Source organism: Rhincodon typus, chromosome 7 (assembly GCF_021869965.1).
Source record: "Rhincodon typus isolate 14 chromosome 7, sRhiTyp1.1, whole genome shotgun sequence".
NCBI lineage: Eukaryota > Metazoa > Chordata > Chondrichthyes > Orectolobiformes > Rhincodontidae > Rhincodon > Rhincodon typus.
This window is the reverse complement of record NC_063338.1, coordinates 28,767,274-28,782,601: the sequence shown is the minus strand read 5'-3', so window position 1 is coordinate 28,782,601 and position 15,328 is coordinate 28,767,274. Positions and strand designations below refer to the sequence as shown.

At 40.8% G+C, this 15,328-nt stretch overlaps 1 protein-coding gene across 5 annotated transcripts in view; it reads right to left on the bottom strand.

Annotated features, from left to right (window-relative positions):
- The window catches only part of hecw2a (HECT, C2 and WW domain containing E3 ubiquitin protein ligase 2a), a 291,027-nt gene that overhangs the window by 176,643 nt on the left and 99,056 nt on the right, over nt 1-15,328 (bottom strand). For 4 of the 5 annotated variants that reach the window (XM_048599375.1, XM_048599376.1, XM_048599374.1 and 1 more), the window contains exon 2: nt 7,531-7,862. In XM_048599375.1, the coding sequence (XP_048455332.1) occupies nt 7,531-7,822 (292 nt within the window). In that variant the 5' untranslated portion in view covers nt 7,823-7,862. Of the gene's footprint in view, nt 1-7,530; nt 7,863-7,953; nt 8,068-15,328 lie in introns of those variants that run through there. The other variant, XM_048599377.1, reaches the window with a different exon arrangement.

Sequence of the window (15,328 nt, the reverse complement as noted above, 5' to 3'; positions counted from 1 at the left end):
AAGGACTCCATCCAGCTCCACACCTTGTTATCTCGATTCTCCAGCATCTGCAGTTCCTACCATCACTGGCTAGGCCAGCATTTATTGACCATCCCTAATTGTCCAGATGGATTTTTCTGACAATTGACAATGAATTCATGCTCATCATTACACTCTTAATTCCAGATATTTTTTAAAATTCAATTCCACCATCTGCTGCGGCAGGATTTGAATATTATCTGAGTCTCTGGATTACACGTCCAGCCATAAAGCCACTAGGCCATCACCTCCAACCGAATTATGACCCCAAAATAGCAGCTTGAAACCCCACTTGGGGTTCTAGCCATTCTTTTGGGAAGCCCTAAGTAGGCTGCACATCAACTCATTTCCTTCTTGTCCACACCAAGCATTTCTAATAGCAAGTGAGACAGTCCTTAGGCCAAAATTATTACTTTAGCACAACATCCCAACATTACAGCAGAACTATGACCTGACATTTTGCTGATCATGGTTTGCTTGGTAGGCTGCTGTCCTCCATCAGCATTAGACAGATTGAAATTTCATCATTGTAGAAATCACTTTGTTGGAGCCTTTTGTGAAAAATTCCTATCTTTCTTTTCCTCATTTTCTCTCACCATTTAAATGAGAAACAATATATTGGAAATTGATCTTTATATTGTGACAATCACTCAGGTAAATAAAACTCTTGAAACTGTGACATTGAGCTCTGTACAACAAGACACACAATATCCATTTAACATCAGCTAATTCTGCATAATTATATTTTGCTTCCATGCTGTTGCACTAGTGCCTTATTCTAAAGGTGTTTTATGTGTAAACAACTTCCAACTGCCTTGGAAAACAACTAATCTGTAGTACACTTGGAAAAAATATCATCATCTGGCATTTGTACGCCACCCAAAATATCTGGCATCAAGATAATGCAACAGCAATTGCTAATTCACCCATTAACTATGGCATAAAGGGAATGGAAAAAGAGAGGACATTGAGGGGGGGGTAAAAGGGGAACAGTAAAAAGTGAAAGAATGCGGGAGAGGGGGTAAAAAAAGAGAAAGGGGGTTGAACAAAAACAGGGAGCAGGAAAGAGAGAAAAACAAGGAGAAAGATCTGGGGAAGGGTTGATTAAAAGGGAGAGACTGAAGGAGGAAGAGCATTCACACAGAGATTGCCACACACAAAATGAAACAGTCCAGTATTTTTGTCAGGGAATTCCATCAGGGCTCCTTCAGAAACACAGAGCTGTAATTCCATCCTGACAGTTCCTCAACAGTGCAGGTCAGTCAGGGAAAGACAACTTAAAAGTCCAACACAGATAGTCACTTTGACAGCTACTGCAAAAGGGTAACTAGATAACATAGGTTAGGGTGCCAGGAGGGTGAGGTGCCAAATGGGAGGGAAGCAAAGTGCCAGGCAAGTAGGATGCCAGGGCATAAGGTGGCAAGAGGGCCCAGGTAAGCAATGGAGTGTTTAGGGTAGGTAGGGGTGAGTGGATGATATCGGATTTGGTGTCTGGTCCTGGTGGGATGGGATGGCAGGTCCAGTGGCAGCAAAGTAGGGAGCTGACTCTTGCCTGCATAATTAGGCAGAAGTCCCATAACAGTATTTAGTAACAGAATTTCCCTCATGGAAGATGCCTGCTTGGTGGACACAAATACTTTATTGCAATATTCTGGATTTCTGATCCACATAACTTCTTTTTTATTTGAAAGTGTCCTGAATCTGTGGTCATTGGTCCAGCTTCCATGGAGCCCCATGCAGCTGATCTTAATTTTGTGCAAGCAAATCTTTATTCTCAATCTACTGATAGAGCTGTGTTGAAGTATGTAAACTCTTTATTTCAATTTCTTGATTTGGTTGGATACCTTTATTCATCCTTCATGGTTCTGCTGAATGTGTAGATCCTACAGAATAGTGTATTTGCTTGTTCACTTTGTGATTTATTTATTAGTGTGAAGCCACTCTATAGCTTTTATGTAAAGAACAATGCATGCCCTTCTTTATCTGAAAGATTTTAAATGCTGCAGTATAAAGTGCTGTATTCTTTACCTTATTTTAAAGCTATTAAATCTATTAATACTGTATACCTGTACTGTTTATTGAGGTTTCCCATCTTCTGCAGGCAAAATGGTGTTCTCTACTATTGCAGGCAAAATAGACAATTTCCCACCTTTCACAGCCTAATAAATAACCTACATCCTTTTCCATGATTTCCCCAAATAAAGCTTTGAGTTCACAGCCTTAATAAATTCTTCTCTATTTGTTTATTTCTCTATTTGTTTGTTGTCTGATAATTCCTTGCTCTAGCTACACACTATGTTTTTTGTGATTCATGAACCAGGACATCTAGATCTGTATGTATCTCAGAGTTCTGCAAAATCTTCCCATTTAAATAATATGCTACTTTCCCGTTGCTCCTGCCAAAGTGGGCAATTTCAAAATTTTCCACATTAATCTCCAAATTTTTGCCCACCCTGTTAACCTTCCTATATCTCTTTGCTGACTCCTTATATTCACCTCATAAGTTACTTTCCTATGACACATTTGCAAAAAGTAACACACATGGATTTCAGGAATGTACTTCAGCATCTCTTTTCCCGTCGCTTTTGGGATTATAACTCTAATCAGTTGGTGCAAGATGCCATCTTGTGTGATCATTTCATCTCAATATAACTGCTACATTCTTACAGCAAAGACAGTGTATTTGATGGTTCAAGGCATTTGTCTCATCACACACTTCAAGCGCTACAAGAAGTTGTAGTCGACTTGATATGAACAAGATTCTAGTCTGTCAAGATCTGTTGATCTTGGTATCATGTGAAGCACTGTACATCTCTTCTGGTTTCTCTTCTGAAAGATTACTAGTTTAGGTTTTTGATCTATTTGAAGTGAGGTGAGGGCAATTTGCTTAGTGTCCATCACATGGAACAGCAGATCTTATTTCTTCCTATTGTATGGACACTTGGCTTAGTTTATCCCTGTAGCATAAGCATTATTCCATCACAAAGCCTCAACGTTACCTTGAATGGCTTAATTTTTGGGTCGCCACTTGTACACAATTGTGTAAATCTCATGCTGCTGTACATTGTGCCAGTGTCTACCTGGGATTTCACGTTCTCTCGATCTCACCACCTGCAGTCATCATTCCAACAAATCATTTTTCACCTTTTTTTCTTTATTCATTAACAGGATGAAGGCATCACTGGCCAGGCAGCATTTATGGTCCATCCCTAATTACCCAGAGGGCAGTTCAGTGTCAACCATGTTGCTGTGGGTCTGGAGTCGCATGTCAACCAGACCAGGTAAGGATGGCAGTCTCACTCCCTAAAGGACATTAGTGAACCAGATGGGTTTTTCCAGCAATCGGTAATGGATTCACAGTCATCATTAGATTCTTAATTACAGATATTTACTGAATTCAAATTCCACCATCTGCTGTGGCGGGATTTGAACCCAGGTCCCCAGAATATTATCTGGGTCTCTGGATTAACAGTTCAGTGAAAATACAACAAGGCCATCACCTCAAGAAGTGATTACGCCAACCTATTCTTGGGTGCAGAATAATTCCAAAAGTACTCTCCTTCATCTCACCAGCAATTGTATGCTCAGGCTTACTTTTCTTCTATCCAGAAAAACACTGACACATAAAGTATGTCAACCTTTTGCATTTACAACACTGCCTCCTCCAGGCTGGATGGTACTTTCTTCTTTTTTACTGTGAGGTGCCTTCCACATTATTCCCATTCCAAAGTCTGCCCTTGATCTTTCTGCTAGAACTGTCCTTCCTTTTGTTCATTGACTTGTGCCTGAAAAGCTTGAACAGCTCTTTCAGCACTTCTCCCCCCAACCCAATACTCTTCTGCTGATGATTAGCAATCTCTCAGTTTCTGCAAATATGAATACATCTTGTCTCGCAGTATCTTCTCCAACAGTTTCCCCACTACTGATGTCAGGCTCAATGACCTGTAATTACCTGGATTATCTCTGTTACCCTTCTAAAACAAAGAAACAACATTGGCCATTCTTTAGGCCTCTGGAACTTCGCCTGAGCCCAAAGAGGATGCAAAGACATTTCTTAAGGCCCCAGCGATTTTGCCCCCTGCCTCCCACAGTATCCTGGGATAGATCCCATCTGGTCCAGGGGATCTGTCAACCTTATTGCATTTCTAGATACCCAACACTTCCTCCTTCATTATGTTGATCTACCCGAGAGCATTCACACACCTTTCCCTCACTTCAACATCTCTCACGTTCCTCTCTTTGGTGAATACTGATGTAAATTACTCATTAAGGATCTCACCCATTAAGGCTCTACACATAACCTCCCTCCTTTATCCTTGAGTGGGCCTACTCTTTCCCTAGCTACCCTCGTGCTCCTAATATATGCATAGAATGTCTTGGGATTTTCCTTAACCCTGCTGGCCAAGGACATTTCATGACCCCTTCTAGCTCTCCTAACTCCTTGTTTGAGCTCCTTCCTCCTTTTTCTATCTTCTTCAAGGACTTCGGCTGTTTTTAGTTGCCTAGACCTTAGGTATGTTTCCTTTTTTGACTAAGCTGATCATTTTCCCTGTCATCCAAAGTTCCTGAATCCTGCCATTCCTGAACTTCATTTTCACAGGAACATGCCTGTCCTGCACTCTAATCAACTGGTCTTTGAAAGACTCCACCTGTCAAACAGCCGCTCCCAACCCACATTCTCCAATTCTTGCCTAATTCAGTAATAGTTGGCCTTCCCCCAATTTAACAGCTTCATCTAAGGTCCACAGTTGTCCTCATCCATATGTAGCCAAAAATGTATGGAATTGTGGTCATTATTCCCAAAATGCTCCCCCAATGAAGCTCTGATCACCTGGTTGGGCTCATTTCCCATTGCCAGGTCCAGTATGGCCCCCTCCCTCGTTGGACTATCCACATACTGTTCAAAAAAACCCTCCTGGACACACATAACAAATTGCTCCCCATCCAAACCCGCAGCACTAAGGGAGTCCCATTCAATATGGGGGATGTTAAAATCACCCAGAACAACAACCCTGCTTTTTTCACATCTTTCCAGAATCTGACTACATATCTTTTCCTTTTTCTCCCTCTGGCAGCTGGGAGGTCTGCAGTACAATCCCAACATTGTGATTGCACCCTTCCTATTCCTGAGCTCTACTCATCATGCCTTGCTACAAGATCCCTCCAGGGTGTCCTTCCTCAACACAGTTGTAATATGCTCCTTAACCTTTCTCATCTACATTCTACCTCTTGCTGGTATCATCTGAAAGCACAACATTAATTTTTAGCACCTCTCTTGACTGTTGTTAAATTATCAAAATATTTTCTGATAGCCAATGCTGGATGAGCTGATACTTACATCAACTAAATGTTGGAAAGACTGAAGTCACTGACGCAGTACCAAGCTCTATTCCCTATCTGCTGCCTCCATTCCTCTCTCTGGTAAACATCTGAGACTAAACCAGTTTGTTCACAGCTTGCAACTACGTATTTGTGCCATCATTAGGACCATGAATTTCTACCTCTAATAACAACATTCAATTTCACCCCATCTTCAGCTCATTTATTGCTCAATATCATGCATTTGTTATCTCTAGCCCTGACTTTTCTAATTCCCTCCTAGCTGTTCTCCCACATTCTGCCCTCCATAAATTTTAGGTCATCCAGACCTCTGCTAGCTGAGTCTTATGTTGTCTTTTACACTTTTCACCTCCATGCTTGCTGATTTATAGTGGCTCCTGGTAAAGCAGTGTTTGATTTGAGACGTCTCACCCTTGTTTTGAAATTACTCCATGGCCTTACCCCTCCCTAACTCTGTAATTTCTTCCATTCCTCTAATTGTGAGCTTTTAAGCACCCCTGATCTTGAACATAGCACCATTAGTGATCATGCCTTCAAATCCCTGAGTTCTAAATTCAAGAATCTCCTCCCTGCAATTTACTGCCTTTCTAACCCACTTTCTTCCTCATAAACAATCCTTCAAACCTACCTCTTTGACCAACCTTTTGATCATCTGACCTAATATCTTCTTATGTAGCTCAGCATTATTTTATTTTAGAATGCTCCTATGAAGCAACTTAATAGGTTTTATTACATTAAGGGTTCTACATAAATAAATTATTGATACTGCAGTATGAAATTAGGATTATAAAAGGGCATGGTAGAGAAGTAGTGTTTGTTTTAAATAACCAATTCTATTTCCCTCCTCTCCTAATTCTGTGCTGGTTTATAGCATAGAGGGCGCTAGCTATGAAGAGAGGTTGAGTAGATTAGGATTATTTACATTAGAAAGACGGAGATTGAGGGGGGACCTGACTGAGGTCTACAAAATCATGAGAGGTATAGGCAGGGTGGATAGCAAGAAGCTTTTTCTCAGAGTGGGGGACTAAATTACAAGGGGTCACAATTTCAAGGTGAGCAGGGAAAAGTTTAAGGGAGATATGCGTGGAAAGTTCTTTATGCAGAGGGTGGTGGGTGCCTGGAATGCGTTGCCAGCGGAAGTGGTAGAGGCGGGCACAATAGCATCATTTAAGATGTATCTAGACATATACATGAATGGGCAGGGAGCAGAGGGATACAGATCCTTGGAAAATAGGCGACAGGTTTAGATAGAGGATCCGGATTGGCGCAGGCTTGGAGGGCCGAAGGGCCTGTTCCTATGCTGTAATTTTCTTTGTTCTTTGTACTCTTTGTACGTGGATTTCACCCACGTTGCCATTATTCATGTGTGATAGTCAATAGCCAGTGTCAGAAGGCTTTTGAACTGCTGCAACATCACAACCCAAGGTCAATTTCGTTCTCACCAACGATGCCCATTTCCAGCAGCAATCTCTGAATATCAATCAGAAGTCATAATCAGTGACGTAAGTGCAACAACTTGGACCCCTTCGGTAGTATAACTCAGTTACTCATTGATTAATCTCACTAATCCATCAAAGAAACATGAATTTGTTTAATAAACTAACAAAAAATAATCATCAAAGCAACACCATCGTGTATCTTCATTCTCTGGGTGTATTTGAAGATATTACAAATATACTCAAATAGATCGATTGATGTCATCCCATATACATATGTGCAGAAATATCAAAAACAGGAACACATTTGGACTAAGCTGGAAAATAACAAACCTATCTCTCTACTGATTTGTAAAATTCATTTTCCTTTAATAATCCTTTTGGAATCCTGCTTCAACATTACCACAAGTTGTTCCATGTTTACTGATGATGTGGACAGATAGTTTGGATGGATGATTTTCTAAAGTCCCCTTCTGTCTCCCTGTGAGGAAGTGTCTTGTTTTATCTGTCCCAGCACAGCAGGGACTTTGCTTACAAGCATCTCATTTCTCTCGATGAGGCAGCAGGTCAGTGCCCCAGCAAGTTGTCATTGTTGCATCACTGTTAAATAAACTCTAAAACTGCTAAAAACTGCAAAAGATGAATAGATCCCAAACATGTCAAAGCTTTCCAGCCCAATGTAACAATTTTCCAAATGAGCTTTGAAGGAAGATATTAATTCTAAAACTTGGTTTACCTATGTGATACAGTCCAATCCAGTCTGTGGGGTCCACCTCCTCTTTAATATCCCAGTAGATAATCAGGTTCTGTGCTTGTCCAAGTGTGTACTCATACATGCTAGCCGTCAAACTAGAACGACTGTCTGATGTCACCAAATCTGTGTCACTGTTGGCTCTGTGGAAATTCAAGTTCTCTGATCTGGAGCTCTGGGAAGCTAGGCTCTGCAGGTTTTCAGGACTCAGGGTGTAGCGAAGTTGAGGGTTCCTACGTCGTACAAAAGACATATGCTCCCTTGTGGAACCCGACATTTTGGCTCTATCTTGAGGTTGACGTCTCTCCGTTTAAAATCTATTCAGGAAGAAAAACAAACAGTCAGTGGATTGTGTTATGTGAAAAGCATCAGTCAAGTGAACAAGGTCATTTGTACTCTTGAACTAACTTTGGCATGTAATCACCCATCTATCCAGTAGGCTACACAGCTTATGAATCTATATGTTACAAATTTCTAATGGCTTTCAATTTTAATTGTCAAGGAAAGTAAAGGAACTCAAGTCAACAGTAGCCTCCTGTTGTGCAGCGGCACAACCACACAGTTTCTTAGTTGGCAAAGTCCATGATGTGAGTTTCCTTTTAATCACTCAATACAGATTCTGAACAATGAACTACACAATAGACTTCAAGTGCCAACAAATTAAAGTTATACAATTCATCCGGTCACAAAAAGCAAGTAAATATCTCTCTCATTAATGTACCTGAGCTAGTGTTTATCAACTCCTTCCATCACACAAAAAGGTTACTTCAACGTAAATAGTTTATAAAACTTTCACTAAGAATGGTTTTTTAGATATTCACCACTAAGTATACAACCTTCAACTATTAGTATGCATAAGACAAAATTCTCGCCTATAAAAACCTCAATGAAAACATGAATTGTAAACACAAAAAAAACTAATTCTCACTCTCCTCATTTGCGAGAGGGATTTTTGAATCCAAATCTGAATGAACAAGACTAAAATCTCTGCTCTCCAATGTCTAAATTTAATCCAAATGAAAAAACACTGGCTTCTCCCACACCTGTTTTTAAGAGGCATAAATCACAGAAAAATGACCTGATCTTGTACTAACGGTATTATACTTGCATTAGCATTCAGGGAGACCACAAGGATGGCGACAGTGAAAAATGCAAATACTTTACTGATGCAATTGGGAGTCCTCTTTTTGTACTGAAATCAATGAGGTTAACTGTTTTTATATTGGTGTTGCCCACTCTATTACCTTGATAGTACATGTGATTCTTGTGTAAACGACAACAAACTCAAGATGTCAGAACCATAGAATCTTACTACCCACAAAAAGGAGACCATTATGGCTCGACAGCTTCACTGAAGTTGGTTACCAAGACCAGAGGCATTCCAATGGCTGCTAAATCTGGTACATTTATGGCAGGGATTCTTTATGCTCATAATTGGGGCCAACATGTATCATCATCCATGCTTTCTTTCAGAACTGCAGAAACTGAGGTCTCGACTGCTTACTCGTGTAGATACCAATGCATCAAATCAAAGCAGAGCAAGGAGTTCCACTATGTTATTCATTAACAATAACTTACATCTTATCAACGACTTCGGGTAGAAAAATGTTCCAGGGAATTTCAACAGGACACAATCAGAAAAAATGAATCATTAACACAAAGGTAAATGGAATAGTAAAATATCGGCATCAGAATTTAGGATGAACTGATGTCTATGGATGGAAGTTTGCAACGATAGCATTTTTTTAATATATTCTTTGGAAATAGTTTATGGGATAAGGCAAGCATTTACTATTTATCCCTAGTTGCACTGCAGCGGTATTGAGGGGCAGGAGCTGCTTCAGGAACTACTGTATGTTAAAGTTGTTCTCAAAATGCTGTTAGATAGAGAGTTCTAGGATTTCAAAGCGCTGACAATTTAAATAGTCAAGTATCGAGGTGACAAAGGCATAGATGAAGGTTTCAGTAGGAAGTGGATTTTGATTTGATTTATTATTGTCACATGCACCAAGATGCAGTGAAAAGTACAGTTTTGTGTGCTATCCAGGCAAATCATGGCTTATGTAAGTACATCAGGGTAATAGAACAGAATGCAGAATATAGTGTTACAACTACAGACAACGTGCAAAGAAATATCAACTTTAATATATGACAGGCCCATTCAATAATCTGATAACAATAGGGAAGAAATTGTTCTTCAATCTGTTGGTACGTGTTTCCAAACTTTTGCGTGTATATATGGAGTCTTTGCAATTAATAGTACATGACATTGGAGGCTCAGCTCATTTTGGAATTGGATGAAGAGCTTGCAGTTTGGTTCCTACTGAGATGGTGACGGGGAGGGGATAAAGACACTGGTTGGAGAGGAGGATAGAATCTGTGGCAAGAATATAGATTTGGTGACAAAGGCTGAGGATAACTGCATCAGTATACCCAATATCCAACCGGAAGAAATTTTGGCTCATTGCAGAAATGATGTCAAGTTATCAAGAGCCCAATCTAATAAAATAACCAGTGAAGGATTGTTAATATTTATCATTAAATAAATATAGCTAAAAATAAATTAATTATCATTTTCCTCACTGCCATGTGTAAATCAACTGCAGTGATTATGACATGAAGATGTCTACACTTTAAGATGTATTCACTGATAGTGCATTACTTTGTGGTGTCTTAAGGACATAAAGAGGTTCTCCACAAAAGTAAAATATTGTTTCTCTTTCTACTATCCACCATATCCCAAAGTATCTCGCATGTTTTGTTATTTGTCACCTTTGCTTGATTAGTTGAAACATCATCTGCACATAAGTGGACGTTTGTGGATGTGGTGCCAATCAAATGGGTTGCTTTGTCTTGGATGGTGTCAAACTTCTTGAGTGTTTTTGGAGCTGCACCTATCCAGGCAAGTGGGGGAATATTCCATCACACTTCTGATGTGTGCCTGGTGGTGAGTTACTCGTCACATTTATACCTAGACTCTGACCTGCTCTCGCAGTCACTGTGTTTACGTGGCAAGTCTCTCTATTAGAATTACTAATAATAAAGAAGATTGAGAAAAACAATCCTAGGTTGTATACAAACTAAATGAGGTTCCCTGCATCCTGACAACATGGAACATCTGAGTCTAGTTCTGATGGCAATAAAAATAACACCAAGCCTAACTAGAGACAACGCTGGCAATGCTCAACATCACACTGTGAGGCACAGAACCAAAACAAAAACAACTTTTCATTGTAAAAATTTGTTAACTTGTATTGCCTGCAATATCAACCAACGCCAATGGTGTTAGCCATTTATTTAAGTTGGAAGGAGAGCCGACGTGGAAAATGTGACTGAGACAAGCAAAATTTCTAAATCTTTTGTTATTGTTGGGGTATTTTATTATAACCAGCCTCTCACAGTCTTCTCACAGTCATTAGCTGGGCATCTGATCCCTGCTTATTTCCATACTAGATCCATAAGCAAACATCTAATTTTATTTTTAATTCAAACTCAAGTGACCAATTCAAGAAAGCGCAGAGAAAAATGCATTAGATCCCAAATGGAAAGTTGCAGCACCTAATCTTTCCATTCAGTTCACATCAACTAAAATACAGAAAAGCACTTCAGCTGCAAAGACTTAAAACATAACAGCAATTAGATAACTTCAGGAAGTACAGAGAGAGACTTCTTTTAAGTGATTACAGATTTAATTGTGGCAGAGATAGATTAAAAAGCCATACTTATCTGGTTTAGTGCAAAGTTGAAAACCTATATGTTGGCCAAAAACAGTAATGGTTTCTCTAATTACTACAGTCTGTAGTCAGATTTCCCGAACACTCAGGTCACACAGCTCACTTGCGTATTGCAAGATGAGGACTTACATTTTATAGGGGCCGATAATATAATATTCTCAAAATGCTTCCAGTTGATGGCCCTTTACTATCTTTACATAAGGGAAAAGATGGAAATTCACTTACGTACGACACCTGAACCCTACAAGAAGGAACAGACCCCTCAAAATATTTTAAGTAAGTAGCCTAGACCCTAACTTTTCTTATTTTAAAGGTACATGTGAAGTGCATGTTCCAGATGTGATGCGACTAGTTAAACTACTCAATGTTAAGCAAAACACAATTTATTTAAACACAATAGTTAGAACACTAACAAAAGAAAGAAAGAGGAACTTAGAATAACAACTATTGCAAAACTTAACCAAATAATAGGTACAGTACCTATTACTAATTAAATGTTCCAACATAGTAACATCCCATATACTCACCCCTTGGAAAAAAAGTAAATTCAGACACAGATTCTTAGATGCAGTTGTCCAATCCAGGATAAAACAACATCGAGAGATTTCAGAGAAAGTAGCAGCTAGAAATCATTACCTCACAGTACCAGCGACCTGGGTTCAATTCCACCCTTGAGCAACTATCTGTGCGGAATTTACACATTCTCACTACATCTCCTGGGTTTCCTTCAGGTGCTCTGGTTTCGTTCCACAGTCCAAAGATGTGCAGGTTAGGTGGAGTGGCCATGCTAAATTGCCCATTGTGTCCAGGGATGTGTAGTTAGGTAGATCAGCCATGGGAAATGCAGGGTTACAGGGAAAGCGCAGGGGAGTGGTTCTGGGTGGGATGAACTTGTTGGGCTGAATGGCCTGTTTCCACACTATAGGGATTCTATGATATGACATTCTATGCTGAACCTCTCTCCAAAAGAAAATCCAGGATGAAGTAAGGAGATAGCAAGAACTGCAGATGTTGGAGTCAGAGTCAATACAGTGTGGAGCTGGAGGAATACAGCAGGTCAGGAAGCATCAGAGGAGCAGGAAAGTCGACATTTTGGGTTTACACCCTTCATCAGGACTGGGGAGGGGGAAGGGAGCTTGGAAATAAATGGAGCGTTGGGTTGGGGGAAGGTAGGTGGGAATAGTGATAGGTGGATGTAGGTATGGGGTAGTGGAGATTGGTCAGTGGGAATGGTGGGGCACATAGGTGGGAAAGAAGATGGACAGGTTGTGTCATGTCAAGGAGGCGGGGATGAGAGGGAAGGTTGGACATGAGATGAGGTCGGGGTGGGGAGATTTTGAAACTGGTGATTTCTATGTTGTGACTATTGGGCTGTAAGCCCCTATGGTGGAATATGGGGTGTTGTTCCTCCGCAATGCGTGTGGCATCATTGTAGCACTGGAGGAGGCCCAGGATGGGCATGTCGCCAAGGGAGTGGGAGGGGGAATTGAAATGGCTGGCAACCGGAAGATGTTGTTGATTACAGAGTACAGAGTGCAGATGCTCCATGAATTAGTCACCAAGTCTGCGTTTGGTCTCAACAATGTAGAGGAGATCTCATCAGGAGCAACAGATACAGTAGACCAAGCTGGAGGATGTACAGGTGAATCCCTATCAGATTTGGAAAGATTGTATGGGGCCTTGGACGGAGCAGGGAGGGAAGGTGTAGGGGCATGTACAGCACTTCCTGAGGTTGCAGGGAAAGGTGCCAGGTATGGTGGGGTTAGTGGGGAGCGTGGAGTGGACCAGGGAGTTGCGGAGTGAGCAGTCCCCATAAAAAGGCAGATGGGGGTGGGGAGGGAAATAGGGATGGGGTCAGATTGCAGATGGTGGAGGATGATACACTGGATACGGAGGTTGGCAGGGTGGTATGTGAGGACCAGGGGGACTGTGTCCTTATTTTTGTTGGGGGATAGTGGGTTTGAGGGCAGGAATGCAGGAAATGCAAGAGATGCAGTTGAGAACATTATGAATCACTGGAGGGGGCAAGTTGCAGTGCTTGAAATAGGAATAACCTTTTTGAAGTAGGAAATAAACCTTCTTAAAGTGACAGCATCATCACAATGGTCAAAAACATACATTTCCTGGTTCGGAATCCACATGCCTCAGTAAATCTTTTCAATCCAATTGGTTAAGGAAGGGTTGTTTTCATATTGGAGGGGGAAAAATTTCAATTTTCTCTAACTTAGGGAGGAGGGGGGCAGTGTGCAAATTTCAGAAAGAAATGGTTTGTCACAATAAACACGCATTTCAGGAAAAAAAATTCCAAAGTAATGTAATTAAAATTTAAATGAGTAATTAATAAAACTGATCACTGAAAAGTGTCAAGCTGCAGATATAACTAATAAAACCTTTTCGAATAAAAAGCAGAGCTTGAGAGAGAAAAAGATAGACCACAAGTCCTTATCACAAACCAGGGCCAAGTGAAGGGGTTGGGTTTAATTAACACGAACCTTCGTTTGCCTCTGGTGGGTCAAACTTCAAGCTGGCCTCAAAGTGTACACGTGAAAATGGGGTCAGAAGTGGACTGCCTTTTGCAGCTTACTTTGTAAATAGTTTTTTTTGTTTACTTTGGCGGAGTATAAGGAAGATGGGTATGTATCCAGCGCAACACAGTCAACCATCCTCTCCTTTGCACTCACCCTACAGTCACGCAGTCATCCACCCAACCCCAAAGTCAGTCCGTCACTCACCCACCTAGTCTCCCAGTCACTCACTCTACCATCCAACACCAAGTCAATGAGCACGTGCCAAACCCTAGTCATCCTTGTAGTCCTGACAGATTTGGCAATTAATATCATTCAGGAGCAGAATGTGTTGGCTACAAAGGTACCAAAGTGCTTTCTCCATCCAATCCGTGCTTGGCTTGGCTGCTGCTTCAAACACATGTTCCTCATGACTTCCCTGTTTCACTACTGAAGACCTGTGGACTCTCACCCAACGCTTCTCAGCCACCAACTCCTCACCACCACTTGACCATCTATCTCATACTCAGCACCTGACTCTCAAGCATTTAAAGACTGAGATGAGGAGAAGTAACCACCCAAGAGTTGCGAATCTTTAGAATTCTCTTCTCAAAAGGGCTGGGATCTACAATTTTTGTTCTTTCACTGAAATCAAGGGATAAGGGGAGTAGGCAAGAATGTGGGGCCTAAGATCAGCCTTTATTGTAAAAAATGGCAGTGTAGGCTTGACAGGCCATACAATCCTTCTCCTCTTTCTTATGTCCTTATGTTTGCACCACTTCAAAGCCAAGTTAATTCTTCTTAAAATCAATGGTGATAGCAACACTTTTCTTCAATACCAATACATCAAACTCAAATTGTGAAACACCATTTTTAACATAAAGACCATGAGTGAAATTTTAGTCCCCTCCCCTTTGGGTTTGGTGGCATTGGTGCACTTAATCAGATTGGAAGGTGGCAGCTGGGCTCCTGATGCCTTTCACCTTTCACAGCCAATTAAACTTGAGGCAGGAAAATCCACGCCTAGCTTTTCTGCTCCATTACCAGTTCAGGTCCCGAAGTAAACAACTAGTTTAAGTATCTTCCCAGCCACACTCGCCATCATGGTGTTCACACAGGAGGGTAGCTCACCACATGGGCAGCCTAAAAGGTTCCAGCAGCCATTGCCCTCCCAATCATTAAATAATTACAATTAAATAAATTAAGAAGACTGTAAATAACTTACTAAATACATATTAAATATTCCCATTAACAAATCAATCAATAAGTAACTTTGATTAAAAAAGGCCTCGTAGGAAACCAAACTTCCATTTATGCTCATAACATAATGTCTAAACAAAACGCATCTAACCACTAATTGCCCCAGAGACCTGTCAAAGAACAATCAGCCTCTAGCTGCCCATTAAACACACAGCTATCACACTTTTAATACATAATCGTTGCAGAAATGTCTAGCCACCGAGTCAGAATACTGCTGTTTCAAGTCTGACATCAAAGACTTCATGACAAAATCTTGGCTAGTATTCCTGCAATATTGAGAGGGAA